General features: G+C 40.8%; 1 protein-coding gene across 5 annotated transcripts in view; it reads left to right on the top strand.

Moving 5' to 3' along the window:
- The window catches only part of LOC306822187 (inositol 1,4,5-trisphosphate-gated calcium channel ITPR1), a 63,308-nt gene that overhangs the window by 7,002 nt on the left and 29,460 nt on the right, over positions 1-26,846 (top strand). For 2 of the 5 annotated variants that reach the window (XM_079341011.1, XM_079341010.1), the window contains exons 4-39: positions 5,502-5,611; positions 6,213-6,299; positions 6,837-6,995; positions 8,141-8,239; positions 8,711-8,794; positions 9,228-9,374; positions 9,553-9,648; positions 9,860-9,904; positions 11,017-11,171; positions 12,265-12,364; positions 12,481-12,641; positions 12,733-12,874; positions 13,052-13,210; positions 14,387-14,559; positions 15,010-15,129; positions 15,339-15,533; positions 15,647-15,898; positions 16,016-16,157; positions 16,236-16,389; positions 16,475-16,665; positions 16,785-16,917; positions 17,011-17,065; positions 17,153-17,318; positions 17,565-17,738; positions 17,854-17,928; positions 18,047-18,184; positions 18,276-18,401; positions 18,507-18,707; positions 18,808-19,059; positions 19,301-19,426; positions 19,525-19,653; positions 21,006-21,126; positions 21,226-21,410; positions 21,495-21,643; positions 21,736-21,847; positions 22,562-22,597. In XM_079341011.1, the coding sequence (XP_079197137.1) occupies positions 5,502-5,611; positions 6,213-6,299; positions 6,837-6,995; positions 8,141-8,239; positions 8,711-8,794; positions 9,228-9,374; positions 9,553-9,648; positions 9,860-9,904; positions 11,017-11,171; positions 12,265-12,364; positions 12,481-12,641; positions 12,733-12,874; positions 13,052-13,210; positions 14,387-14,559; positions 15,010-15,129; positions 15,339-15,533; positions 15,647-15,898; positions 16,016-16,157; positions 16,236-16,389; positions 16,475-16,665; positions 16,785-16,917; positions 17,011-17,065; positions 17,153-17,318; positions 17,565-17,738; positions 17,854-17,928; positions 18,047-18,184; positions 18,276-18,401; positions 18,507-18,707; positions 18,808-19,059; positions 19,301-19,426; positions 19,525-19,653; positions 21,006-21,126; positions 21,226-21,410; positions 21,495-21,643; positions 21,736-21,847; positions 22,562-22,597 (4,949 nt within the window). Of the gene's footprint in view, positions 1-5,501; positions 5,612-6,212; positions 6,300-6,836; positions 6,996-8,140; positions 8,240-8,710; positions 8,795-9,227; positions 9,375-9,552; positions 9,649-9,859; positions 9,905-11,016; positions 11,172-12,264; positions 12,365-12,480; positions 12,642-12,732; positions 12,875-13,051; positions 13,211-14,386; positions 14,560-15,009; positions 15,130-15,338; positions 15,534-15,646; positions 15,899-16,015; positions 16,158-16,235; positions 16,390-16,474; positions 16,666-16,784; positions 16,918-17,010; positions 17,066-17,152; positions 17,319-17,564; positions 17,739-17,853; positions 17,929-18,046; positions 18,185-18,275; positions 18,402-18,506; positions 18,708-18,807; positions 19,060-19,300; positions 19,427-19,524; positions 19,654-20,587; positions 20,615-21,005; positions 21,127-21,225; positions 21,411-21,494; positions 21,644-21,735; positions 21,848-22,561; positions 22,598-26,846 lie in introns of all 5 variants that reach the window. The other 3 variants (XM_079341013.1, XM_079341012.1, XM_079341009.1) reach the window with 2 other exon arrangements.

The following is a 26,846-nucleotide window of genomic DNA, read 5'->3' as shown; positions in this document are numbered from 1 at the left end:
ACCAAATTGTCTGCTGTGTTACGAGAAAGATGTTGACAGATGCTAGTTATCAGCCTGACATTTCATTTCTAAACCATCAGCATGTAAGGACCATTCCAGTGTGTCCCGTTGTTCTAGCTAACCCTTTGGTTGTGTGTTCCTTTTCTTCAAAACATGTCATTACTAAATTGATTTGTCTTGTGTTGTTTTTCTAAGCAGTAAAATACTATTATATGTTTATTTGGGGGGCTTTTTAGGACAGTTAATAGTGTTGGAAATCAGAGAGAGAGAGAGAGAGTCAGGAATGACATGTAGGAAAGGAGCCACAGGTCGGACTTGAACCCTGGGCAGCCCGCTTTGAAGGCTTTTACCTCCTGACACAGGGTGCAACTTATCCACGAGGCCATCTGCGACCCTAACCTGTTTATTTGATAGAGACCAGAAGGAGAAGCGTCGCAGGTCATAGTTACAGCAGCAAGAATGCTGTTTTAAAGCCATAGTCCCATTTTAGGTAACGTAGACAGAAACATTAAAATGACTACATAAAATAATTATATAAATAAATCATTTATAAAAACGAAAATTTACAAGAACAAAAATTCAGTAATTGTTCATTTTTGTATCAGCCTTATATTTCATCTCTAATTCCCCCTTTTTGACATGTCGTACAAACAAACAAGCTATGTAGCACTAGCTCCCTCGCGCTAACAATCTGTTGTCAGCGTTGCTTTCAGAGACACACTGCAGACTAACTGGGTGGCACATGTGAGATAAACACCAGAAACACTTCTGTCTTTAGTCCCTTCCTCTCCTAATATCCACATATACTTCTTTCCTGTCTTCAGAGAGGAGAGGTGTTGCAGGAAACAGTGAGGTGAAGCTGTTGTCTGAACACCCATTTATTGTCTCGGATGCGCTACAAGCATTTGGTCGCTTCCTCTATAATATCTCCGACAGGATAAGAACTTTGGCACACACATGTAGCAGTTTATACGAGACACAACATTGAGGATACTGTTGATTTAGCACAGCATAGAGGAAGTAGTGTACAGTTTGTGTCTCTGTAGGCCCTCTTCAAGGCGCATGTGGTTTAATTACAGCAGGGAAGAGCAGCTCAGGTCTGTCACACAGGTAGCGCAGGCTTTTGTTAAATATGCAGCCATTTATTTTTTGTCAAATAACACATTTTACAGTACAGTATATAAAGAATAGCTCTTTGGTAGTTTTGATGGTTGTCGCTGCTACAAGCCTCTCTGATCTTTTTAAAATGTGCTGCATTTGCTTTTTTTTTTATTTGAGCAATTGCTGCTTTGTTGCACTCCTGCATGCTTAAGTGATCTCTCTGACTCATCTGTTGCCCCTTGTGCATGACACCCTTTTTTTTTTTTTTTAAGTGTATAAATATGCTCTGCTTGTTTTATTAGGTGGTCTCATTTTGTCTAAAAGCTGAGTAACCAAGTTGCATTTTCAGTTAAACAAAATCCTCAATGTGTCTCCTGCTGAAAAATCTAGAAGTGTTTTATAGAAATATTGATTATTTTTAAAGGTCGACTGCAGAGCACAACAGGTCATGTACACAAATACTGTACACCTTTTTAAATATTTTTTTCCCATGTTACACTTGGATAATATCAAACCATAATTGGTTGGATTTTTTTAACTTAAAAAAATGCTTGTTCGTATATGCCTGGGAAGAAAGTGACATGGTTAATTATTTTTACATGCAATAATAAATCTAAAAATGACTGATCATGTGACGCCATCATCAGATAACGTTATTTCCAATGTGATTTAAAACAATGATTTTATTTGTGCTGCGATATAAAAGGCTCCTAATTTAATTTTATTGTCTCACTGTAACTCACAGACATCATGGTGATATTTAGCTCAGTTATCTATTTGGTTTTCATTTTGTCCTCTACCAGTTTTCAAATGTGATTGCACTGTTTGTGTCCCCTCAACAGTCACACAAGATATAAAAACTGGTGCTACTTGCTAACGTGTTCACACCTTCCCTGCATGTCGTTAACACTAAGCCGCTGTAGTCTTCTGTAGTTCACAGCTAATGCTAAAATGCTGAGTCATAATCGGAGACCAAACAGTGTGTGTGTGACAAGGACATGCTTGTTTTAACGTTTGTGGTCTTTTTATCTTCTTTTTTTTTTAATTCTCCAGATTTGACTCCTCATTCATATACACTTTAATTTACAGTATTTTATTCTTACAGAATTTCCTTTACAGCATGCTGTCTGGTAATTGAGTCCAGAGACATACTGTACAGTCACAAGGTAACTGACGTAGCAACAATTGTAGCTATAGTATGAGACTTCTTACTGTAGAAGAAATAAGCCAGATTTAAGTAAATTATTAAGGCTAGTATATGTCGAATTTGTTTAAATGATCAAACGTAAAAGAAAATGTCCGCAGTGACGTCTTACACCGTCGTCTCTGTGAAAGATGGAGCTTGTAAGACATGTTCCATAGACATTTCAAGAGGAGAGCCTGCTTATATCCATTTAAATACCGTACATCCTCATAGCTTATTTGAAAAAAAAACCCCAAAACAGACATGACTGTGGAATCAATATAGACATGTGACTACTGATCACATTGGCTTTTTTCAAATCACTGCTGTTATTCAGGAGCCCACGATCTGGATAAGATTAAAAAATGGTTTGAAAAATCTGTTCACACCCAGTTCTTTTTATTTTTATTTTACCCGAGCTTTCAGAGGCTCAGTAGTTACCCATTTATCAAAACCTATATTAATTTATTTTTATTAACCTCTTTTTTATTTTGTTAAATATCCGGAATGTACTACCGAGGTTACTTGGCCAAGTGTTGTTCTCAGTTCATCCTATCTTTACCTATTTTATACTTTAAGTCAGCTGTGTAACCTGTAGATATTCTAGCTTATAGACTTCTTTATGCATTGAAAAACTGAGATGCTTTAACTTTGACAGAGCCAGGTGATGCACCGAGTGATCGGCGAATGACCAGAATCAACTTCAAATGGCTGTTTGACCGTGATCTGTGATTGGCCGGTCCGTACAGATGTAGCCTACTTTCACAACATTCATGCCACGCACACAACACAAACACTAATGCGTCAACCGCACGCAAGCTAACGTAACCGCAGGGTGCACGAGATGTACATCAGCAGAGACATTGACACGCCGGAGGATAACACAGACCATTTCCCAGAATTCCCAACTCTTGCCTGAAATAATCAAAGGATTATTCCCTCAGTATTTGTTGGTTATGGTTGGACACCTCAATGAGATAACCATTTAAACGTTTTAAGCTGTGCTAAGACGTATCAGACGTATCACTTGGCAGAATGTTTAGTATCAACCTTTTTCGTTCCTTGTGCCAAGCTGCCAGTCGACCCTTACCGTACGTATATATAACAGACAGGAGTGAGATGAAACTCTTGCAGGTAAGTGCACTTCACTTCAAATTTTGGACAGCTCATAACACATGGGGAAAAAAGGGTTTAAATCAGAGCAGCGTTGGACAAAATTAAATTATGTTTAATTCCAAATATATTTCTTTTAGGTCAAGTACCAAAACGGCTAAATGCCTTGACACCCATCAAGCAGGATTTGATCATTTCTCAGACGATTCAACAAGATGGATTGTGTGTGCTTCATAAATTATAGTTCATGGGGTGGTGTTGTGGTTGTAAAGATGGTCTTAAACTGGAGGAATGTTAATGAATCATTGAAGTCTTTCTGCCTTCTACACTTGCCCAACATCTCCCCTCCTTCTCCATCTTGCCCAGTGACCCCAGAAGGAATTCTTACTCAAGATTTTAGTACTTTTAAGCTGACATGTTGTTTCTTCAAGCTGTTTATGATTAAAGATTAGCCTGAAGTGGGTTTTGGTCCTGTGTCACTAATACAGCAGCTGTGATTGTGTGTGAGAGCGATAAATGTCTGTGTCAACTTAAAGACCATCTCACTCTGCAGCCTCAGTTCTCTACTGCTCCCTCTTTGTTTCTCATTCTTTCACTCTCCTCTGTCTTCCTCATTTTTCTTTCACTTCACTTTTCTGAAGTATTCTTACTGCATTTTGGGTCAAACAAAAGTAAACCATATCCTATTGGTGGTTGGGGGGGGGGGGGGGGGGGGGGGGGGGGGGTTAGGAGGAAGATCAGCAAGATAGAGAGCCGGGGAGAGCAGTGTGTGAGAGAGTTGAGGAATTCAGGACAGAGAGAGAAGGAGGGATGACAGAACGTCGAGGGGGGAAGATAGGGGAGTCCCCACCCTCTACTTCTCTCATCCCACTCCCCTTCTCTTGACTGGCCTTATTTGGTCATGTTACTGCAGCAATAGCAGAAGGAAAGAAGGAGAGACAGAAATGGGAAGGATGGACGGATTGTTCTTTTTCTCAGCTCTTTTTCTCCCTGAGAACAGAGAATTGGGTCTGACGAGAGGTGAAGTTAGAGGGAAGCCAGGCCTCGGAGGGAGGAGTCGCGATGTTGCAGGAGTTGGTGGGGGGGGGCTTGGGGGGGATTTTCATGTTTCTCTTCTGGTAAACTTTTAGCTGCTTAACCACACTATTCGCTGGTTCAAAAACCTGTGTGTGCTTGACACAAGGAAGGGACTCTCCTGGGACAGAAGAGGAACTATGCTATGCTTAAACTGTCCACATGCAAATTCAAGGACGAATTCCCCCCTCCCAGCCCGTTTGTGCTGTATCTATGAAAATGAGCAGCACAATAAGAGTCTGGTGACGTCTGCAGGATCTCATTGGTGCTGTGGTTACAAACTCTGACCGGCAACAACACACATACACATATAAGTTACTTTCAATAGTGCTGTCCAGACCGCAGGATATAACCACATATTACTTCACTTGTATAACACACACACACACACACACACACACACACACACACACACACACACACACACACACACACACACACACACACACACACACACACACACACACGCTTCCCCGCATCTCAGCTTTGCTCCCTAAAATACACAACGGCCTTTAATCTTTTTGAAGGAGAATAATGAACGTGTATAAAGCGCAAACACACGTATACACACATGCACACAGTGATGTGTGAAACTCATAGGTCTATAATACAAGGTATTTTTTCAGTGAAATATCTACCCTTTGTGCATTATGTATGGGTGAACATCTTGTATCATCTTGTTTGGCCTGTCCTTCAGTGTGTGTTGGTTTATGCTAAGTTGTTGCACTGACCCGTCTCCTACACTGTAGAAGTGACCTTTCCAAACTGCATCAACATTTTTGCTCTACTTTTCTTAAGTTGTTTTTATTTCCTTTTAGCTTTAAACTCATTTACTATTTTTCACTATGAACTGTTTTTATTTTATACCCTCTTGATTATCAGAATCTGTTATATGTTGTTTTTTCCCCCCCCACCTTGTGTACACAACTTATCACAAATTTATCTCTTTGACTTCATGTCTGTATTTTTCTCCCTCTATTAATGTATCTTGCTGCATCTCTTTGTTTATTGTTTCTCTCTTTCTGTCCAGACTGTCTGTTCAGACTGTGTCCCATGAACCGCTATTCGGCCCAGAAGCAGTTCTGGAAAGCAGCAAAGCCTGGAGGGAACACAGACACGGTGTTGCTCAACAAACTCCATGTGAGTGAAGAAACAACATGTTTAAGTTGCCTGCAGTCCCCACAGAGCAGCTTGGCACATATATACTGTACGTGCTCTTGTGCCTCAAAGGATTCGAAGAAGGTGGACAGGGTTGCATTACTTTTCAAGAAGTAGTGGTTTTAGTCAAGATAGTTTTGGTTGAAACTGAATGCAAAGCACGGAGCAGAAATGTTCTTGCTGTATGTGCAACAATACAGTTTAAGAGCAATGTAGAGTTAGTAAATCTGCTGAGGTCCTTTTATAGACATTACTGAAGGCTTTTACTCCTACTGTCCCACCTTTCTGCCCTCTACACTCCTTTTCTCTTTATCTGCTTGGAGACAATACCATTTAAAGCAATCTGCTTTCTGACCATAAAATGAAGGATTGAAGTATCTACTACGTTTCCATGGAGATGTGAGCCAAATTTTTTTTGGTAAAGCCCTTTACTGTTAAAGCTTCAAGTTTTCCCTGAAAAACGTTGCTGCAACTATGCTCTGTTTAACAGCTAACCAGCCAGATTACTTTGATCACATTATCGTGTTTAACTGGTGTTATGAACAATTTTGCAGACAGTTTTAATCTCATTCTTTACTTCCAGAGTGCAGCTGACTTGGAAAAGAAGCAAAATGACTCTGAAAACAAAAAACTGCTCGGCACAGTAATTCAGTACGGGAATGTCATACAGGTTTGTTCCTAATTTTCTGCTTGGTATCAAGTCACAAAGTAGTCTATTGCTTTAAAGAAGAAGGGTCTGACCTGACATCACAGAAAGGGATTTAATCTCACACATTTTAATATAAAATCCATCTGATTTCATATTAGACTGAAACCATTACAATTAAAATAGATACAAACAACAGGTTCCATGTTCTTAATTTGCAATGTTGTGAAATTTCGCATACCCACAAATTTATTAAATACAAATATACAAATGCATCCAGAGCAAAGCGGAAATGCAGGAGAAAGTACTTTTTTTTTTAAATAATAAAACACACACACACACACACACACACACACACACACACACACACACACACACAGGGTCCTAATGTAAGCTAGAGTAGTTATTAAAAAGTACTTTGCAGTTCATTAATTAGGAATATGAGTTGTTTGTGTTGCAATAAAAACTTCAATCCTGTCATCACTGTATTAAGAAGCGGTCTCTCTCCTTACATCAGTTTTCATCATTCATGTGTATTGTCTGTATCATCTTTCTGCTCAGCTTCTCCACCTGAAGAGCAACAAATACCTGACAGTGAACAAACGCCTGCCTGCTCTGTTAGAAAAGAATGCCATGAGAGTGATGTTGGACACTGCAGGAAACGAAGGCTCCTGGTTTTACATCCAGCCCTTCTACAAGTTACGCTCCATCGGGGATAGCGTGAGTCATCTTGTGTCATTTATCGGTTGACATGGTGCATTGTGGGAACAACGATCTGTATGTCGCTCAACACCAGGCAACGCAAAGGACTGAACTGTGCCTGGGATGATGTGTGTTTAACATTTCAAGCTGTAGATGTGTATCTTAATGGGCAGTCTCAATCTTTACAATTGAGCTTGAAGTGTGCATACAGCTGTGAATCATATTTTAAGTTTAAGATAGCAGAGTAAAGGTTCAGACCTTCAACGCACAGGTCTTCTTTCCCATTCTTAGCCTCCGTGTTAGGGATCTGTCTTATTACCTCTATCCCTGAATGGAAGTTTGCCAACACCCAATTGGTCTTTTCCTGCTAACAAAGCTCTTGTTGGCACCAGTATGTTCACCCTGCAGTTGGAAGCCATGTGGTTGTGCCAAAGGACTAAATACACTGGGCAGAGAAAAGGGCATCTCTTCTAAGCTCTTCTTAGATTAGGCATGGCACATGGGCAGAGCAGCAGGACTTTTACCAAAAAAATACAGGAAACTTCCACTATCACCTGTAGGCTATGCATGTTAGAGTCAATGTAAAGTATACTGCATTTGAGTTGCACTCTACGATGTATAAATAAATGATGTGAGCATAGAGTTTGTTTGATTTAGCCGTGTCCCAACACGGATCCAGCCACAAGACTTGGTATTAGCTTATTATTGGTTTTGTGGTATTAGTCAAGGAGTACCATCAGAAACTAGTATTACGACTAGCCTATTGAAATTATTAAGCCTATTGACAGTAAAAATGCTTTGGCTTATCAGGCTCTGTACACTGGAGCAATGCTAAACTAGAACCAGGCTGAGCACTTTAAAACAAGCCAAGCTAACTTTAGCGTCAGCATGGCTAGGAGCCCTCTGAAATGCAGAAACAAGATTCTTATCTGAAAGCTTATTAACGCTATAGTTCTACCAGTGAAAGTATTTTACTTTTAAGTTATTTTACAAGTCCTGTCTAAAACGAGTCAATAGAAAACAATTATTAGTGACAATTTTCTAGCCTTCTAGTTAACATCTCATCACACACTCCCTCTTTGGTAGCTCTGCTTGTGCTAAATGGCAATGTTAACTTTTTTATCCTTTATTTCTCATCCTGGCATCTTATTGTCTTATTGCAGGTTGTGATTGGAGACAAAGTGGTCCTCAACCCAGTGAATGCTGGTCAGCCTCTCCATGCAAGCACACACCAGCTCGTGGATAATCCAGGCTGCAATGAGGTTTGGCTGCAACTCATCTTCACTCCTCACATGTTTGTGTGGGAGTGTCTGTAGAACCTTATTATAGCTTTTTTCTTAGAACTGCTTCTGTGTTATGAGCTCCTTGATGTCCAACACTTATTATTTTCTTGTCCTCCAAGTGAAGCTATTGCTGCTAATTTAGGGTCTCTCGCTATAATACAAAAGTGCTCTGAGTTATTTTACCACATTACCTCAGTTATTATATCAGAGAGCCTTGCAGTTGTTTTATTCATTTTGAATATAATCCAGATAATTCCTAGAAACATAAAATGTCTTTCTTTATATCATCTTTGTGCCATTGTTTGATTCTGTGAAACAAGGAAAAGATTAAGCTCTACAAGCACTGAACTATCCCATTAACATCTACAAAGTTGTTGTGTGCTCCCGCTGTGTTGGACTGCTGCCAGGAGATTGTACCTGCAGTCACATCTCTGATTGTTTGTGTTTCAGGTGAACTCAGTCAACTGTAACACTAGCTGGAAGATAGTCCTGTTCATGAAATGGGGCGACAATCAGGAGATCATCCTTAAAGGGGTTTGTCTAATAATACCGCTCAGACAGACTGTTTTTATAATCTGTTCATTGAAGGATTATGGCACAAATACAGTACATCTTATACCTACAGCAGCAGGTAGAGACTTAAATCACATACTTCCAACAGAACATTGTTTCAGGGAAGAAGTTAAATGCATCCTTGATAAAAATCAATATATGGTTTCCATTATGTATTAAACTCCTTTACATTATGTCCTTACTTTCATCAGACCTCAGTAGGCAGCTGGCTTTGCTATTTTCCAGATCTTATAAGAATTAAACTGTCTACTGTACATGCAGACAAATGCATTTTATTTTGACAGTTATCCAAAAAAAGAAACAGCAGGTCTGTATTTTATACAAAATATTTTTGTTTGAATAATAATAAATGAAAATAAGAAAACTATGTTGCAAATTTGTTCCCTCTCTCTAGGGTGACGTGGTACGGCTGTTTCATGCTGAGCAGGAGAAATTCCTAACATGTGATGACCACAGAAAAAAGCAATACGTTTTTCTGCGCACTACTGGACGTCAGTCAGCTACCTCGGCAACAAGCAGCAAAGCCTTATGGGAGATAGAGGTGGGCAAGACCATTTCATTTTTTTCTTTTGCAGATTTTGCTATGTATGAGGTGTAAGTGTTGAAGTAATATCATTGTTTTTGACAGTCTTTTCTGCGTTTGTAGGCCACAGGTAATAAGGTAATAAAAAAATTGTGTGCTGTTGAATCAAATATTCTGTTGTATGCTCTGGTTGCAGGTTGTGCAGCATGATCCCTGTCGAGGTGGAGCCGGATACTGGAACAGCCTGTTCAGGTTCAAACACCTGGCCACAGGACACTACCTGGCTGCAGAGGTAGGTTCACCATGGCCAGTGAACGTGTCTGCTGTATTCATCTCTGCGGCAGGATTCTGTATTTGTTTACACCTTTATGGTATAACACCAAAAACAACTTCTTTGAAGCGTTCTTGTTTCATACAATAGTCTTCAATAAAGTTTAAAACTTGACTGCAGTGCTGACTCTCAGCAATCATTCTGACTGCTGAATCATGATGTGACATTTCAGGTGAATCCAGATTATGAAGAGGAGTGCCTGGAGTCTCGCTCCTCAGTAAGTGAGCCAAACATATAGACTTGTGTTTATAGTGGTTAACATACATGATAGTTTAAAGTGGGTAACACACATGATAGTTTATAGTGGGTAACACACATGATAGTTTATAGTGGGTAACATAACATACATGCAAGAAACTACCAATACAATAACCATTTATTTTTTAATGGATTACAAAACATTACAGGTTGGGAGTAATACTGTGGCACTTGAGAATGCTTTATTTGTAATCGACTGGCAGGAGCAACAATTTTATATTTGTTCATTCTACATTGTTAATGTCTGCTAAAAGGCAACAGTTCATGACTAAAGGGTGTCAAATATATTATTGAGGCCTATTTCAGTTTGAGATTGCTTAATGATTTGGTGAAGTTGGCGTTGCAGCACCACCATTTTGAACCAGCAGATGGCAGCAGTTAACTTGAAATACTTTTTTTTGTGTGGTTGCCATGGTGTTTTTGCTGAAGTTCACCATGACTGCTGTAAATCCAAAGATTTTTAACATTTGCTGACCAGGAAGTAAATCATCTCTCAGTCAGTCTGTGAGTTATAAGCTATATTAAGTAAATGTAAAAATGTGCTACCAAGAGGAGCTTAAGTATGGTAGAAGAATATGAGAACAAATACCTATTGACAAAGCTAAGCTTTGTTGTAAATAGCACTTAAAAATCCCTTTCAAATTCAGTTTAATTTAATTTTTAAAGGCCAAGAATAAATGAACAGCTTGTCAAATGTTCCTTGTCTTGCAAATTTAGAGCTCTCCCTAATTTAATTGAGTCTTTTCTGGTAACTACTATACGTCATTTCATGAAAACTTTGTTATATAACTTAGACTTGTGCTAAAAGAAAATGCACATTGTGCTCTTTTCAGGACGAGGGACTTTGAGCAGGGATTGAAACCCTGCACGTCACATACACAATCTTATGTCAATTCCTAGAAATATTTCAGGAGTTACAGTTAATCATTTAACTGAAATGTATTGATCTTAATCTAACCTAGGCAGTGACATGCTGAAAATGTTTATCATGTGGGCGTTTCAAGAAGGTGTTCTGTAATTCATGCTAATTTATGTTTATGTCTATTAATTTATATTTACTTCCTCCCCCAGCTGGACACAGAGCATGAAGCTTTACGGGCCCGTTTGAGAAATATTCAGGACAAAGTCATGTACACGCTTGTGTCTGTGCCAGATGGAAATGATATCTCTTCTATATTTGAGCTCGACCCCACCACATTGAGAGGTGGAGACTCACTAGTACCCAGGTAAGAAGGCCATAATGTGAAGGTGGGGAAGTGTTTCAGGCCTGTTATATAGATGAAAGCACGGTTTAATCACTAGCCGTCACTCTTTCCACTGAAATCCAAACATTAGACGTGTCACAAGTCTGGGAATTCCACGGGATATGAAGTCATCTTCATGGTTATAAAACAAGGAGTGTTGTGTGTGTGTGTGTGTGTTAACATAAGACAGTGTGTGGCCACCTGTTTCTCTTGATAATACTGTACATATCATCCTGGTTATACTGATGGATTTTCTCTTCATGTAGTGACACAGATGAATAAGAATTTTCACTTTAATAAACTGGCAGCAAACAGATTATGTTTTCTGGCAGGATGTAACTTTTGTTGTTAAGGCAGATTCCTGCTCTGTATGTTACAAATTGCACTCAGATGTGTGTACGTGTGTGTGAAAAACATCATTAACAGAGGATTTAACAGAATTTCTTCAGAAGAAGGAAGCTGCGTAAATCACCAGCTACATGTTGTGATGTGCTCATGCGAGCATGTACAAAAGTCTAGTCAGCTGAGGAGGCGTCTGATGAGTGCTGAATTGGACAAAGCAGTGTTGTTGTTTTTTTAATGTTTTTTAAATGTACTTAAACTCTCTTTTGTAAACAGAATTTGTCCTCTTAAATTGCAACTCAAAGCAGGACCAAATTGTAAGCACATGTTGCCAGTATGTAGCTGATGCTGCATATGGACATTGTTCACATAATTAAAAGTCCTGCATCTTTACATAAGACAGACTTAAATGAGTCAACTCTTTGACTACCTGGTCAAGAGGCTCATGTAAGATGGAGCCACACAGTTTTGTCACAAGTCTCTCTCTTAGTTGTGACATGGTTATGAATGCATGCAGCTGCAAATGTGGACTGTCTGAGAGGCAGAGAAGTTAAAAAAAAAAAAATGCTTTATGAACTTTTGATTTTAAGGTGTACCGGTACCTTTTGGTGGAAGATGCTGACTGTCATGTCACAAGTTTCGTATTCAAGATGTCCTTGTGTATCTTTCAAGTACGGTACTTCTGATTCACAAATAGTATCATGATAAGTCAAAATGTTCATTTGTGTTTCAGGAACTCGTATGTGCGCCTGAGACACCTTTGCACAAACACATGGGTCCACAGCACCAACCAACCAATCGACAAGGAGGAGGAAAAACCTGTCATGCTACGTGTAAGTATTATACAAAGTACAATGGTAGCTTGCATTATCGCTTGTTAGAGTATTCAGAGAAAGGATTGGAATAGGTCGGCCAAAGTGTCAAACGTTTATTTCCTTTGTGACTGAAGATTGGCACCTCAGCCATGAAGGAAGATAAAGAGGCGTTTGCCATAGTCCCTGTCTCTCCGGCTGAAGTGAGAGACCTCGACTTTGCCAACGATGCCAGTAAAGTGCTGGCCTCCATCGCTGGGAAGCTGGAAAAAGGCACAATCACACAGAATGAGAGAAGGTAACAAAGGCCTGATGGTTCCAGAGTTTAGATTTCTAACTGGTTATTAGGTAGTTATTTTTTTGTCTGTTTCTTTCAAATGTGCCACCAGAGCTGTCACGAAGCTGCTTGAGGACCTGGTGTTCTTTGTGGTGGATATTCCCAATAATGGACAGGATGTTCTGGAGATCATGGTCAATAAGCCTAACAGGGAACGACAGAAACTCATGAGAGAGCAGAATATTCTCAAACAGGTAAATCTTTAGCTCGTTGGTTCTCTCGATCATTTCTTCCATCGAGTGTGAACTTGTTTCACGATCTGTAAAACGTTCTTTATCACCCCTCAAAACAACAAGCTTTCTTATTATCATGCTGTCTTGTCTTAAACTTTACTGTGGTTCCAACTTCTACATCCTTCTCCCTGCTCCCAGATTTTTAAGCTGCTGCAGGCTCCATTCACAGACAGCGGGGATGGGCCCATGCTGCGACTGGAGGAGCTGGCTGACCAGCGTCATGCCCCTTTCAGACATATCTGCCGCTTGTGTTACCGGGTTTTACGTCACTCTCAGCAGGACTACCGCAAGAACCAGGTGCATTTTGTCAGTTTAAAAGCCGGCTCGATGAGCATTAGCACTGGGTGGATAAAAGATTGAAATTGGTATAAAGGTGTATAGATAGAAGGTCAGCACTTTGTTTCTAAGGCTCTTTAATTGTTTACAGGTCTCTTTTAATCAGCACATGTTTTTCTCTCCTTCACAGGTTATGTACATTATGCTATATAAGTTTAAGTCTAATGCTAATGCTAACTGCACAGGTTTAACCTGTAATTATGTTTACTCTTAATCACACAGGGGCTCCTAAATCTTGTTTGGGGGATTATTGTATACAGAGGGGAGGGGGGACAGCGGGTGTGTATTGTAACTAATGTCTTGTGTCCTGCCTGTCTGTATACTGCTACTGAATTTCCCTCGGGATCAATAAACTATCTATCTATCTATCTATCTATCTATCTATCTATCTATCTATCTATCTATCTATCTATCTATCTATCTATCTATCTATCTATCTATCTATCTATCTATCTATCTATCTATCTATCTATCTATCTATCTATCTATCTATCTATCTATCTATCTATCTATCTATCTATCTATCTATCTATCTATCTATCTATCTATCTATCTATCTATCTATCTATCTATCTATCTATCTATCTATCTATCTATCTATCTATCTATCTATCATTTCCAACTACATTGACTGAGTCTGACAATAAGTGAAAAGGGCCTTTGCTCTGTAGCTGCCTTAACATCATTATGGAAACAACAAATGCGCAGAATCCACAATGATTGGCGAGATGTCCCATGCTTTTCCTCAAGGGTCACTGTTCTTAATCAAATTTCCTGTTAGTACGATAGCAGCATCAAAAGCTAGCTCTATGACAAAAATGTTTCAGTGTAGAACACAACATTCCCATTTCCCGAGAAGAGTCGATTTTTCTTAAACTCATTACAGTGTAATTGGCATGTGGTTCATTTCATTAGATACATAGTAGGCAGTATGGCCTGTGTGAACATGCAGGGTTTTCTGAACAAAGATGGAAAAATGGGCCAAATTGGCCCGTGTCCATTGATTTCAGTATCAGATAATGTCAATTCAAGGTCAAAGAAAAAGCAGATAGGGAAAGAAGCCATTTTTCACAATGTGTCTGTGCACTTCTATTTTGCTGTGTGTATGCTCAGACTGTTTATCTCTCTGCCCTATAGGAGTATATAGCCAAACAGTTCCGCTTCATGCAGAAACAGATTGGATATGATGTCTTGGCTGAGGACACAATCACAGCCCTGCTCCACAACAACCGCAAGCTGTTGGAGAAACACATCACTGCTGCAGAGATTGACACGTTTGTTAGCTTGGTCCGCAAGAACCGGGAGCCCAGGTTTGTCTCACTCCATCTGTCTGTGTGAACACTATGAACCTGAACCTGGGTCGCTTGCTTGGAAGAGTACAGCAACCATACATGGGACATAGCCGAACCGCTAGGCCATCTGTGCAGCAGTATTCTGATTATTATCTGCTTATTCTCACAACAAAATACATGATAAAACACAATAAGTTCACTTTCCTGACAGAGTCGTCACACAACAGTATAAAGTGGCACAGCTGTTAACTGACAAGTAAGGGTGTTCAAAGTTTTTGTCATTATGTGTAGAGTCAGTGTTAGAAGCTTAAAAGTCAGATAAAATGTGTGATTGGAGTCAAAGTGAAGTGTGTCAATAAGTCAGGAGACCTAAGACAGGAGACCTGTTCTGTTTGAAAGGATTTGGTGCTTTAAATGTTGACCTCTGGCTTTGGTTGAATTTTGCATACCTTGTGTGTTTTTGTCCAGGTTCCTGGATTATCTGTCAGACCTGTGCGTGTCGATGAACAAGTCTATCCCTGTGACCCAGGAGCTCATCTGTAATGCAGTGCTCGAGCCAGCGAACGCAGACATCCTCATAGAAACAAAGTGAGTACAGGGCCGATCTTCCCACACGAGAATCTGTTTGAACATTTACAGAGCATATAGGTCACCCCAGGTCACCCTTGTGAAAGAGATCTTGAGCTCAATGGGTTAATTACCTGGTTAAATAAAATAAATAAATATAAGTATCACTTATGAGCAAATATTTATTATCAAACCATGGTTACATGAAGAAACATTCCCTCTTCCTGCAGACTTGTGCTGTCGAGATTCGAGATCGAGGGAGCACCGCTCGGGGAGAACTCTGTGGAGTCGGAGGAGGATGAAGAGGAGGTGTGGTTGTTTTGGAAAGACAGCAATAAAGAGATCCGGAGTAAAAGCATCAAGGAACTGGCCCAGGATGCTAAAGAGGGCCAGAAGGAGGACCAGGAGGTGATCAGCTATTACAGGTAGTTACTGTACTATTCATGTCCTTTTGGCTCAATGTGTTAAAGGGGATAACGCTGTCATGCTATCACCGCACGGTCACAGTCACTTTATTTGTATGTTTTTGTGTCTTCAGGTACCAGCTGAATTTGTTTGCCAGGATGTGTCTGGACCGACAGTACCTGGCCATCAACAAGATCTCAGGGCAGCTGGATGTAGACCTGATCTTACGCTGCATGTCAGATGAAGACCTGCCCTACGACCTGCGCGCCTCCTTCTGCCGCATGATGCTGCACATGCATGTTGACCGTGACCCTCAAGAGCAGGTCACACCTGTCAAATATGCCCGACTCTGGTCCGAGATCCCCTCAGAGATCGCCATTGATGAGTGAGTAAATAGACAAACATAGTGGATTGTGTAAGTGGTGATTATTTCTGTGATGCAGACAGATAGGATTTTCATTACCGTTGTAAATTAATTGTACCTTTCTTGTTGTTTCATGAGTTATGACAATGATGGAACATCTAAAGATGAAATTAAGGAGCGTTTCTCTCAGACGATGGAGTTTGTAGAGAACTACCTGAGAGATGTGGTGTGTCAGAGCTTTCCCTTTGCAGATAAGGAGAAGAACAAGCTCACCTTTGAGGTCAGTCTTATTTGTTACGTTTGGATGGTTAAAAAAAAAAAACAGTAAATCATCATCTTCTTTATCTACCATGTTCAGGTGGTTAATCTGGCCAGGAACCTGATTTATTTCGGCTTCTACAACTTCAGTGACCTGCTGAGACTGACGAAGATCCTGCTGGCGATTCTTGACTGCGTCCACGTGAGCAACATTTTCCCATTCAACAAGCTGGTAAAAGAGGACGAGAGTAAAGGTATGAGCTGAATGCATGGTCAGAGAAGGAGGAAGATGCGCCATGGACAAAGACTTGATGTGCACATGCGTTTGCTTGTTTTCAGGCAGTAATGTGATGAGGTCCATTCATGGAGTAGGCGAGCTGATGTCCCAGGTGGTCCTGAGAGGGGGGGGCTTCCTTCCCACAACTTTAAACAACGGCTCTGATGGAGAAACGGCCAAGACCCAGACAGAACCTGAGAAACAGGACATACTAGTGATGGACACCAAGCTCAAGATTATTGAGATCCTGCAGGTGAAAGACAAAAACTATTACACCTTAATACATATTCAGACATACAGAATATCGAAGACAACATCCCTTCTTCCTCTCAGTCACACAAAAAAACATTGTTGTATTGTCTTGCCCTGCAGTTCATCTTAAATGTTCGCCTGGACTACAGGATTTCCTGTTTGCTGTCTATATTCAAAAGGGAGTTTGATGAGAGTAACTCCCAGACTGATTTATCTATAACTGGAGCAGTGGAAGGGCCAAACAATATGCCAGGTCAGACCTATAAACAAATGTGTTTCTGTAAATGTTTGGGTCTTTGAGTTCTTGTCTTATGGATATCTATTCTTTGCTGTTGAATTATTCAAGGGGCTTTGGATTTTGAGCACATAGAAGAACAGGCGGAGGGAATATTTGGTGGAAGGTAATCCCAGCTTTATTAAAGAAAGAGTCACAAAATGACAGAGATGGTGGAGGTTTTCCTTGAAGTGTGTGTTCTCTATGTGTCTAGCGAAGAGAACACCCCTCTGGACCTGGACGATCACGGAGGCCGTACCTTTTTGAGGGTTCTTCTCCACTTAACTATGCATGACTATCCTCCCCTGGTGTCCAGAGCGCTCCACCTGCTCTTTAGGCACTTCAGCCAGAGACAGGAAGTCTTACAGGCTTTTAAGCAGGTATACCACAGACTCTTGCAATTCAAACAATAACAATGTGAAGTGAAATTTGATGTGCATTTGATTATTTAACTTTTTGTTCATATTGTTAACAAAAACGTTGTTCTCTAACTTTGATAGATAGATTTATCGATAGACTTTATTAATCCCATGGGAGATGTCTTTTTTTTTTCTTTGATTTAAATGCATGGATGCATTCTTAAATTTTAATACATTTCATATACATCATTTACTTTGTTTTTGCAGGTCCAGCTGCTCGTCACCAGTCAGGATGTGGAAAATTACAAGCAAATAAAGTCCGACCTGGACCAGCTGCGCTCCATTGTGGAGAAGTCTGAGCTGTGGGTGTACAAGAGGCAGGGACCAGATGAAGGCATGGATGCAGGAGAGGGGCTCTCTGCTGAGCCAGAGGATAAAAGGGTTTGTTACATTGAACATCAAAAGAAAACACACACACTCACACATCGAGCCTGTCGGTATTAATACTTTTACAACAGTTACCCCTATTTGTGTTTGATTCTCATGCACTCTGCAGGGGGACTCAGGGGGAACTGACAAACCGAAAAAAGCAGAAAGCACCAGCAGCTACAACTACAGGGTGGTTAAAGAGGTAGCGCAACAATCCTGGATCTGCCTGTTCCTATTTTGCATGTTTTCGCATTGTTTTAAACATTTAGGAACATTTCCCAAACAACTCATCCTTTTTTTTTGTTGTTGTTGTCTGTCAGATCCTGCTACGGCTCAGCAGGCTGTGTGTCCAGGAAGGTCTGTCAGGCAGGAAGAGCAAGAAACAGCAGCAGAGGCTTCTGAGGAACATGGGGGCTCATGCAGTTGTCCTGGAGCTCCTACAGATTCCCTATGAGAAGGTTTCATCAGTAAAATATTGTTTAATGACTGTGATTGTAAAAAGTGGGTGAAACCTCAATTTTTGTATTTTCTTTTTTTTTCACGCTTTAGGGGGAAGATCTGCGTATGCAGGATATCATGAAGCTAGCTCACCAGTTTCTACAAAACTTCTGTGCAGGAAACCAACAGAACCAAGCACTGTTGCACAAACACATCAACTTGTTTTTAAACCCAGGGGTGAGCAGTCCTGACACGCCAAGCGCCACCACTGAACACCGAGCTCGCTCATTTTAACACGGCAGATCTGTTCTGTTGCTCCTCTGCTCCTCTTTATCTTTTTAGATTTTAGAGGCCGTAACCATGCAGCACATCTTCATGAACAACTTCCAGCTGTGCAGTGAGATCAACGAGCGCGTGGTTCAGCACTTCGTTCACTGCATAGAAACACACGGCCGCAACGTGCAGTACCTCAAGTTCCTTCAGACGATTGTCAAAGCAGAGAATAAATTCATCAAAAAGTGTCAGGACATCGTCATGGCAGAGGTCATCCATCATTATCTCCTGTTTAATGTGTGAGCTTGGCTACAATTTCCTTTTTTTTCTCCCCCTGGACATATTGATCCACATCTCTTTCCTCCTACAGCTGGTGAATGCTGGAGAGGATGTTTTGGTCTTCTATAATGACCGAGCCTCCTTCCAAACCCTGGTGCAGATGATGCGATCCGAGCGAGACCGCATGGATGAGAACAGTCCTCTGATGTACCACATACACCTGGTGGAGCTCCTGGCAGTCTGTACTGAGGGCAAGAATGTCTACACAGAGATCAAGTGTAACTCGCTGTTACCGCTTGATGACATTGTGCGGGTGGTGACCCATGAAGACTGCATCCCTGAGGTTAGAGCCCTACGAAGCAGGCTCGGTTGACACTCTGTAAATGTAGAGGCTTACCAAGTGATTTTTAATTAATCGAAAGCTTGAGCAAACCCATGATCAAATTAAAAGAAATGTAACCTAACATGGAACAATTTACCTCACATTCATTTATTTTCATGTATAAAAGCAACATAACTATGTTGACAGTCAAGAGATTTGTTCATGTGAGGTCAACTGCTCTCACGTTGTCTCAACTGTTCAGGTGAAGATCGCCTACATCAACTTCCTGAACCACTGCTATGTGGACACTGAGGTGGAGATGAAGGAGATCTACACCTCCAACCACATGTGGAAACTTTTTGAGAACTTCCTGGTTGACATATGTAGAGTAAGGAATACCAGGCACCTTTTTTTTTTTAAACTTCACTGAGTGAGTGAGGATTGTTAGATTAGTGGAGTCATTTTGTCACATTTTGGCATTTGCAGGTTTGCAACAATACAAGTGACCGCAAGCACGCCGACACCATCCTGGAGCGCTACGTTACGGAGACGGTCATGAGCATCATAACGACTTTTTTCAGCTCCCCCTTCTCTGACCAGAGCACCAGCCTGCAGGTATGTCAACACAGAGTTTGACAGCATCTATAGTAGCATTATGATGTTGTCACTCTTTTTTTTTAAGGAAACATGTTTTAACAAGGTGAGGATACATTGTTGACCGTGATTTTATTGAGGTGGGTTTGATCAACAAGTGGCCGAGGGAACAGGATCCTTTGCCCGATTTTTGTTAACAAACAGATAATCAATGTGGTAATGTACACTATGTGTTGTTCTCTAGGTTGCCATCAGACAGAATGTAAGTACAGATGGAGTATGTGCCAGTTACGTCATGTTACGTCAAACTAAATAGCAATTATACCCGTACAAAATCCTTCCATTTAGACGTGACCGTCCTTTTCCCTGAGTGCATCCTGAAGTGATGAAATCAGTCCTTCTGTGTACGTTCTGAGACTTTAGAATTGTTCACTCTGAATAACGTCACTACCCTGTCCCCCGCAGAAAGTGTTCATCAGAATTATTTTAGCAATATTCCTGTCGAGCCGCTCACAAAATTCAGCTTAGACTATGTATCAAGATCGTTGAAATCTTTTTTCTTTTTTTCCCCCTGATCAGTCACGTCCTTTAAGGAGACACAAATAGCTCCCTGTTCTTCACATAACCAATGAAATAAATGTATCATCTTTTATGCACAAAATAAATATTTCCGCTGCTTAGTTACAAACTATTGGTCCAGCATTATCCCATTTGTTTTTATGATTCCCTGTGCAAACACACCAAGAAAAAATGGCTGTAAATGGCCTGTTTGGCTTTTTACAAACAGGTTCATAGATTTATATTCATAAAAATTGCTTTAACTTAACATGTCGCCTCGGGGTTTAAACGTGAATCTTGAATGTAGTGTAATGTATTTGTAGGTAACTGTGTAATGCTTCTTGGTTATTTTGCATGCATTACTTTATGTCTTCACTGCTTGTATCCTCTGCTGCAGGCCTCTCTGTTGGGGAAAATATTCCAGGTATTTATTGTCCTTTAATTCAGCAGGGAAACACAGAGTTGGGTGTTCACTCTAACATGCATTTTTAACAAGCCTTGTTAAGAATGTATGTTAGGGTGAGATTTTGTGATGAAACTGGACTTTGTCGGACAACTATCTGCTCAGGGATTTGTGGTTTTGAAAGTAAGAAACAGTCGCTGGGAAAGTGCACTGTTTTTAACTACAGGTGTAGTCGCACTCTCTTGCTGTTCCCTGTTCGTCAAATGTAAAGGCAAACTCTCAGGTCCAGATGTTGGATAACAGATGGGTACTTTCATGTTGTCAAGAACAAATCTTTCCTCAAAGTACAAGAAAAGTTGTATGAATATAATCATTTTAACCTCTGTGCCTCTGTTCTGTTTCTTGTTTTCAGACCAGACAGCCAGTCTTTGTGCAGCTGCTGCAGGCCGTGTTCAGGGTCTATCACTGTAACTGGTTGATCCCGGTGCAGAAAGGCTCTGTTGAGAGCTGTATCAAGGTGCTCTCTGATGTCGGTAAGATCAAGAGCCGTCTGAAGACTCGCATCAACTGCCAAAAAAAATGTTGTTTTTGACAGTTCACATTTCAAGCTATGATCTGATTTGTCTACGCAGCCAAAGGTAGAGCTATAGCCATCCCTGTGGACCTGGACAACCAGGTCAACAACCTGTTTGTGAAATCCAATAACATCGTCCAGAAGACAGCCATGAGTTGGAGACTTTCTGCCCGTAATGCCACCCGCAGAGACTCCGTGGTGACTGCTTCACGGGACTACAGGAACATCATTGAGAGGCTGCAGGTGCAGTATTTCTTTTTGTTTCGTTTGATTACACGACTGCTAACTCCTTCAAGTAGTAATGACATTCATTTTTCCCGATTTAAGGACATTGTGTCTGCTCTCGAGGACCGGCTGCGCCCATTGGTCCAGGCGGAGTTGTCGGTTCTGGTGGACGTGCTTCACCGGCCCGAGCTGCTTTTTCCTGAAAACACAGACTCGCGCAAGAAGTGTGAGAGTGGAGGTTTTATATGCAAGTAAGCACCGCAAATATCCTCCTACATTTCTGTATAAAAGACTCATGAATAAGAGTATACATGACATGTAAGACGTATTATCGTATCTGCAGACTGATCAAACATACAAAGCAGCTGCTGGAGGAGAATGAGGAGAGGCTGTGCATCAAAGTTCTGCAGACGCTACGAGAAATGATGACAAAAGACCGAGGATATGGAGAGAAGGTAGGAGGAACTGCAGAGCACAGAGAAGGCAGACAGATACACTTTAGGAACATGCTATGACTTAGCATATACTCTTAACTGCACTGTGTTTAATGAGTTATTACACCTCTAATAAGTTTTCCTTAACTTTGTTTCCTAAAAAGTAACTGGATGTCTATGCAGAAATATACAAGATATTTCTATTGACAAGTTATAGAGCTTTGTATTTTTGATGCATTATAATAATACTAACGTATGCTCTTTTTCTTTATTTAGAGTGAAAAATAAAATGATGACAAGTGAATTAACCTGCAACGAAAACAACGCAATAAATACAACAACATAGGATAATCATTGTGTTTTGATTTAAATAAATCATGTAGCAAGGTGCCTCTGTTTATGATATAGCAGTATCAGATGGATAGAAACACAATTTACAGATTAAGCACAAAAACAAAACAAACAACACTATTTTAAAGGCAATTGGCACATCAGTTCACTCTGCAGTCACTGAGCATGTGTCAGAAATGCTTTCAGCCACACTCACCGCTCTATGAGAGTGCACCAACTCGACTCTCACAGCCATTCATGGAGACACATTCTTCTACGCTGCTGAAGTATCTCTGCCGTCTTAACTCACACAACTAACAGGTCCTCCTGTACGACCGACCTCTTCTCCAGCCTCCTCCTCTCTGTGATGTTATCTAACCCAGTCAAACCTGTGTTCTCTTTCAGCTCAGGGCCTTTGATGATGAGATGGATATGCCTAAGGTTGTTTCTTCTTTTTCTTTCACTTGTGTCCTTATTTTCCCTCGCTGCTGTCTTGTTTTGTGTACGAGTTTTGTTCTGTAACTGTACTGTAGTAGCTGCTTTCGTGTTGTAGGTTGTAGAGCCACAGCTGGAAACAAGTAGTAGTCACTGGTTCTATGTCATGGACTCACTCACTCGCTGCACATTTAGTCATAATTACTAACGTCAATTAAACTCAAAACACTGCCAAATAGAGGTAGTGTATGGGGATGAGTGCTGTGGTGCGACTGTGTGTTACACAACAGACTTGATGTTGTTCCAAGGTAAATAGCTTGCTGGCTTGGCAACCTGCCAGTGCTGCATTTCTGCACAATGTCCTCACAGGCGGTGTTAAACGTGCCCTACTTTCAGCCTGTATAAGCACCACATGTATGGAAAGTCATTTTGGGACATGTTTTCTGTGCATGTGGACATTATCTCCAGATCTGCACTTTCTGTACTTTGTCCTCATACAGTTCATGTCACACACTCCACTTCCTGCCTTTATAAGCACTATATCTTTCAAGGTGTAAAGGAATCCTTTGGGAACATGCTATGTGCTTGATAATTTAACATCATCACAGTTCCTATATACTGTAACATTATCATAACCTCATCACAGGAATTATATAATTTACTCTTACTCTGAGCTCAAGACAAAGCAAAGACAGGAAAGATATTAACAGAGGAAAAGGCATAAAAGATCAAACTAAACCATATGACTCAATTCATGAATGAAATTCATAGAGATATCTTTTTTAAACTTTGAAATGTTAATGATAATAATAAAGTAGAGCTGTGCACTCCATATTTGTATGAGATCTGCTCTTACAAATACAAATACTGTCTACAAAGCCGTTTTACATTTTAAAGGGTGTTTCCCCTGCATCACCTTTAGGCGCCAATAGGGGGCACTGTGACTGTGCGTGCCGTGTCTGTGTGCGAGCTAATGAATGTGGCAGTCATTCAGGTTGTGTCCTAGTTTTCCTTGCCTGTGAGCTGCACGATTCCTGGGCCCCTGCCAAGTCCGGGCCGAGGTTGCATAAGAACCTGGCTTTTTTTTTTCTTCCTGGAACTCAGCCCCTCCGCTGATGTGTGACCTTCAGCAGTAATTGCCAATAAAAGTGTGGAGGAGCTGTTTACCCACAATGTGTGTGTGCGTGCGTGCGTGTCTGCGTGTGTGTATTAACGCAGGTTTCGGGAGAAGGGGTAGAGAAGAGGGGTTATACATGAGGGTGTGAGAATGAGAAAGATGATCCGTGCACACACCTGTTTGATTCTGTCTGTCTGTCTGTCTGTCTGTCTGTCTGTCTGTCTGTCTGTCTGTCTGTCTGTCTGCACACAAAAATCTCTGATGTACATGAGACGCTTGAGCGATAAGCTGCTCCTTTCGTCCCACACGTGCTAATCTTCATATTCCTCTTTTTTTCCTTTATTGCCCCAATAAACCGTTGTGACACAGTTCCTCTTCAGCAAACTCACACCCTTTCAGTGTCAACTTAATGAAGTTGTCTTCTCGTGCTTGTGTGGGTGTTACATAAAAGATACACCTTTGGCTCCTGTCTCCGCCGGTGACCTTTGAGTAATGCAGTTCCTGCTTATTATATAATACAGCAGCAACAGGGTGTGAACTGGTTGAGCAGGGATCATGGATTATTTGTGTCACATGAAGTAGTATTAAGCATAATAAGTCAGTTAAAGCCTTATTTTGGAATAAAGATTTCTCATACATGTTTGGTTTTATCTGTGTCCCTTTTAGACTCATGTTGCATAACATAGAGATTTAGACTTGGTATAGTTCTGATCATATAATGTGAGAGAAACAGGGAAGTGCTCGGTGCGATTTAATCAAGGCATGTTTAGGAGTCCAGATAGCGCGAGATGTACGTTTTACTTCCTCGTGTTGTCAAATGTAAGTGAGGTGATTATCAGCAAAGTCCAACGCACTTTGGCTGTCAGTCTTATGTAAGAGCCAGAGGAGTGCAGGATCCACAGTGTTGGGCTTTTCACTCACAGACTCCCCTCTTCACCTGGCCTCGTGTGTGTTGTCTAGTCAGAGTGCTTATGCAAGAACGTCATGTTGGAATAAGTTATGTTTCATACCTTCCACGTCTCTGTTTCTAGCTCTGTTTTTTTTTTTTTTTTTTTGGGCGGGGGGGGGGGGGTTTGCCAGTAGATAAATGAAAATGAAAATCCTCTATTTAAGCCTGTAAGTCTGAAGATCTAGTTGAGTCTAAATCTGCTCAGCACATTGTTTTTAACACTCACATTGCTTGCTCTGGTCTACGTGTTAAATTCATTTTATAGCGCTGGTGTAGAAGTAGGTCAGCTGCTAGGAAAATGGCAGACGATGACGTCTTTTAATTTAGCGTACGTTTATGTCGGCTTATAACAAGCAAACGAGTAGTTTAAACATGAGTCAGCCTACAAAGACATGTTTATACACACACACACCCACACCCTTAAAAATACCCACAAATTAAAGTAGAATTAACTCCAATTGTGTGTGCATGTTTATATGTTGAATGTATCACCTCTATTGACAGCCCAAAAGGTGTGAGACTGAACGGGGGGGGTTTGTCCCGGGGAGTTTCCAGTGTGCAGGGAAGCACTTTTTGTGGGGCGGCTGCGAGAGGTTACTCTGTGGTCTGTCTGGTCAGGCTGGGGAAAGCTAAACAGCACATATCTGCTCTGCTCTGCATATCACTTTGTGGTTTGATGTGGTGACACCAAAAGAAAGCTGGAGCTGCAGCAGCAGCAGGAAGTGTGTGCACCCCCCTGACTGTCTACTGAACTTTGTCCCAGTATACTCTGTGTGGAGTAAGATTTTGAATATTTGAATTTTTTGAATAAGTGAAGACTGAGGAGTTCAAGATCTTTCAAGTTGAGCTCTTTAACAAAGGGACTGGTGAGAAAAGAAGACAATAAAATCATTGAAATAATTGTATATAATGTAGCTGTAGTGCAGCTTTTAGATGAAAAAGTGCTGATTTGTCACCATGGGTGTTTTGTGAGTACAGTATAGTTTGTGTTTCTCTTGTTTCTTTTACTTTCTCACTCCAACTTTTGCCACCACTGCACCTACGCTCTAAGAAGAAAAAAAAAGCCCAGAAATCCTTTTTAACACCGACTACAAACAAACAACAAAACTCACACAAAAAACAAAGATGAAGTCCAGGCATTATTGAGTGTTTATGTGACAGAGACACACAATTTTGACACGCCAGAACCGAATATGAAAATCTTTTCAAGTATTCCCTGCCAGCTTGCTCCATTGGGTATCCACCACCCAGCCAAGCAGTGCCATGAGAAGATAAAGAAACTGAAACAAGACTACGAAAAAATAAATCACTGTTGGCCAGTGTAGATAACGTCAAGGTTCATATGAACCATCACCATGTCGGTGCGAATACAGGCAGGAAGGAAGTCCCTTCGGTGTGTATTTCTCAGGGAACTTAAGAGTATCTTCAAAGAGGTTGTGTCTTTTTTAACTCTGGAAAAAAAAGGGCTGTTTCTGTTACACATGGTTCTTAAAGCCTTCAGCTCTAGAGATCAGGATGTTGTGTGTTGAGCATGTCTCTGTAATATCATTTTTGAGCAGGGCTTTCTGCACAGATGTTTGCCCTGTCAGGGCAGCTTTACATTATAAATAAAGAAGCCTTAGCGTTAAGCTTCACGCCTAAGGTCCACAGTGTAGTCTTTGAGGCAGTGGCTCTCAAAGTGGGTTCATGGTTTTCTTCTCACTCTAATGCTATCCAGATGTAACACACTTAAGGAATGTTCAATGGTAATGTTTTGATCATGGGCTTAGAAAACATACAAAAGTAGCTCAGTCTGTACTAGGGACTTTGGTTGGGAACCGGAAGGTCGCCGGTTCAAGTCCATGTCCGGAAATTGGTTTGGTTACTGGAGAGGTGCCTGTCCACTTTCTGAGCACTGCCGAGCTGCCCTTGAGCAAGGCATCGAACCCCAAAACTGTTCTATAATCACTCTGAGACCTCTCCATTAATGCATGCTGTTTGTGCATGAGTTTGTCTCTTGGCCTATAGTATAAATTATTATTATTATTATTATTATTGTTAAATGAGAAACATCTTAAAGCATAGCCTTTCAGATGGGGGTCAGTGGTCTTTGAAAAGCCTGTAGAGGTCTGGGTAGAAGAAGAACTACTTCAGAAAATCTATGTGCTGCATCTGATCATTAGTTTGCCTCTGATTTGATTAGTTGTACC

Source organism: Symphodus melops (assembly GCF_947650265.1).
Source record: "Symphodus melops genome assembly, chromosome: 4".
Taxonomy (NCBI): domain Eukaryota; kingdom Metazoa; phylum Chordata; class Actinopteri; order Labriformes; family Labridae; genus Symphodus; species Symphodus melops.
Note: the sequence above shows the minus strand (reverse complement) of the source record. Positions and strands in the feature narration are given on the sequence as shown.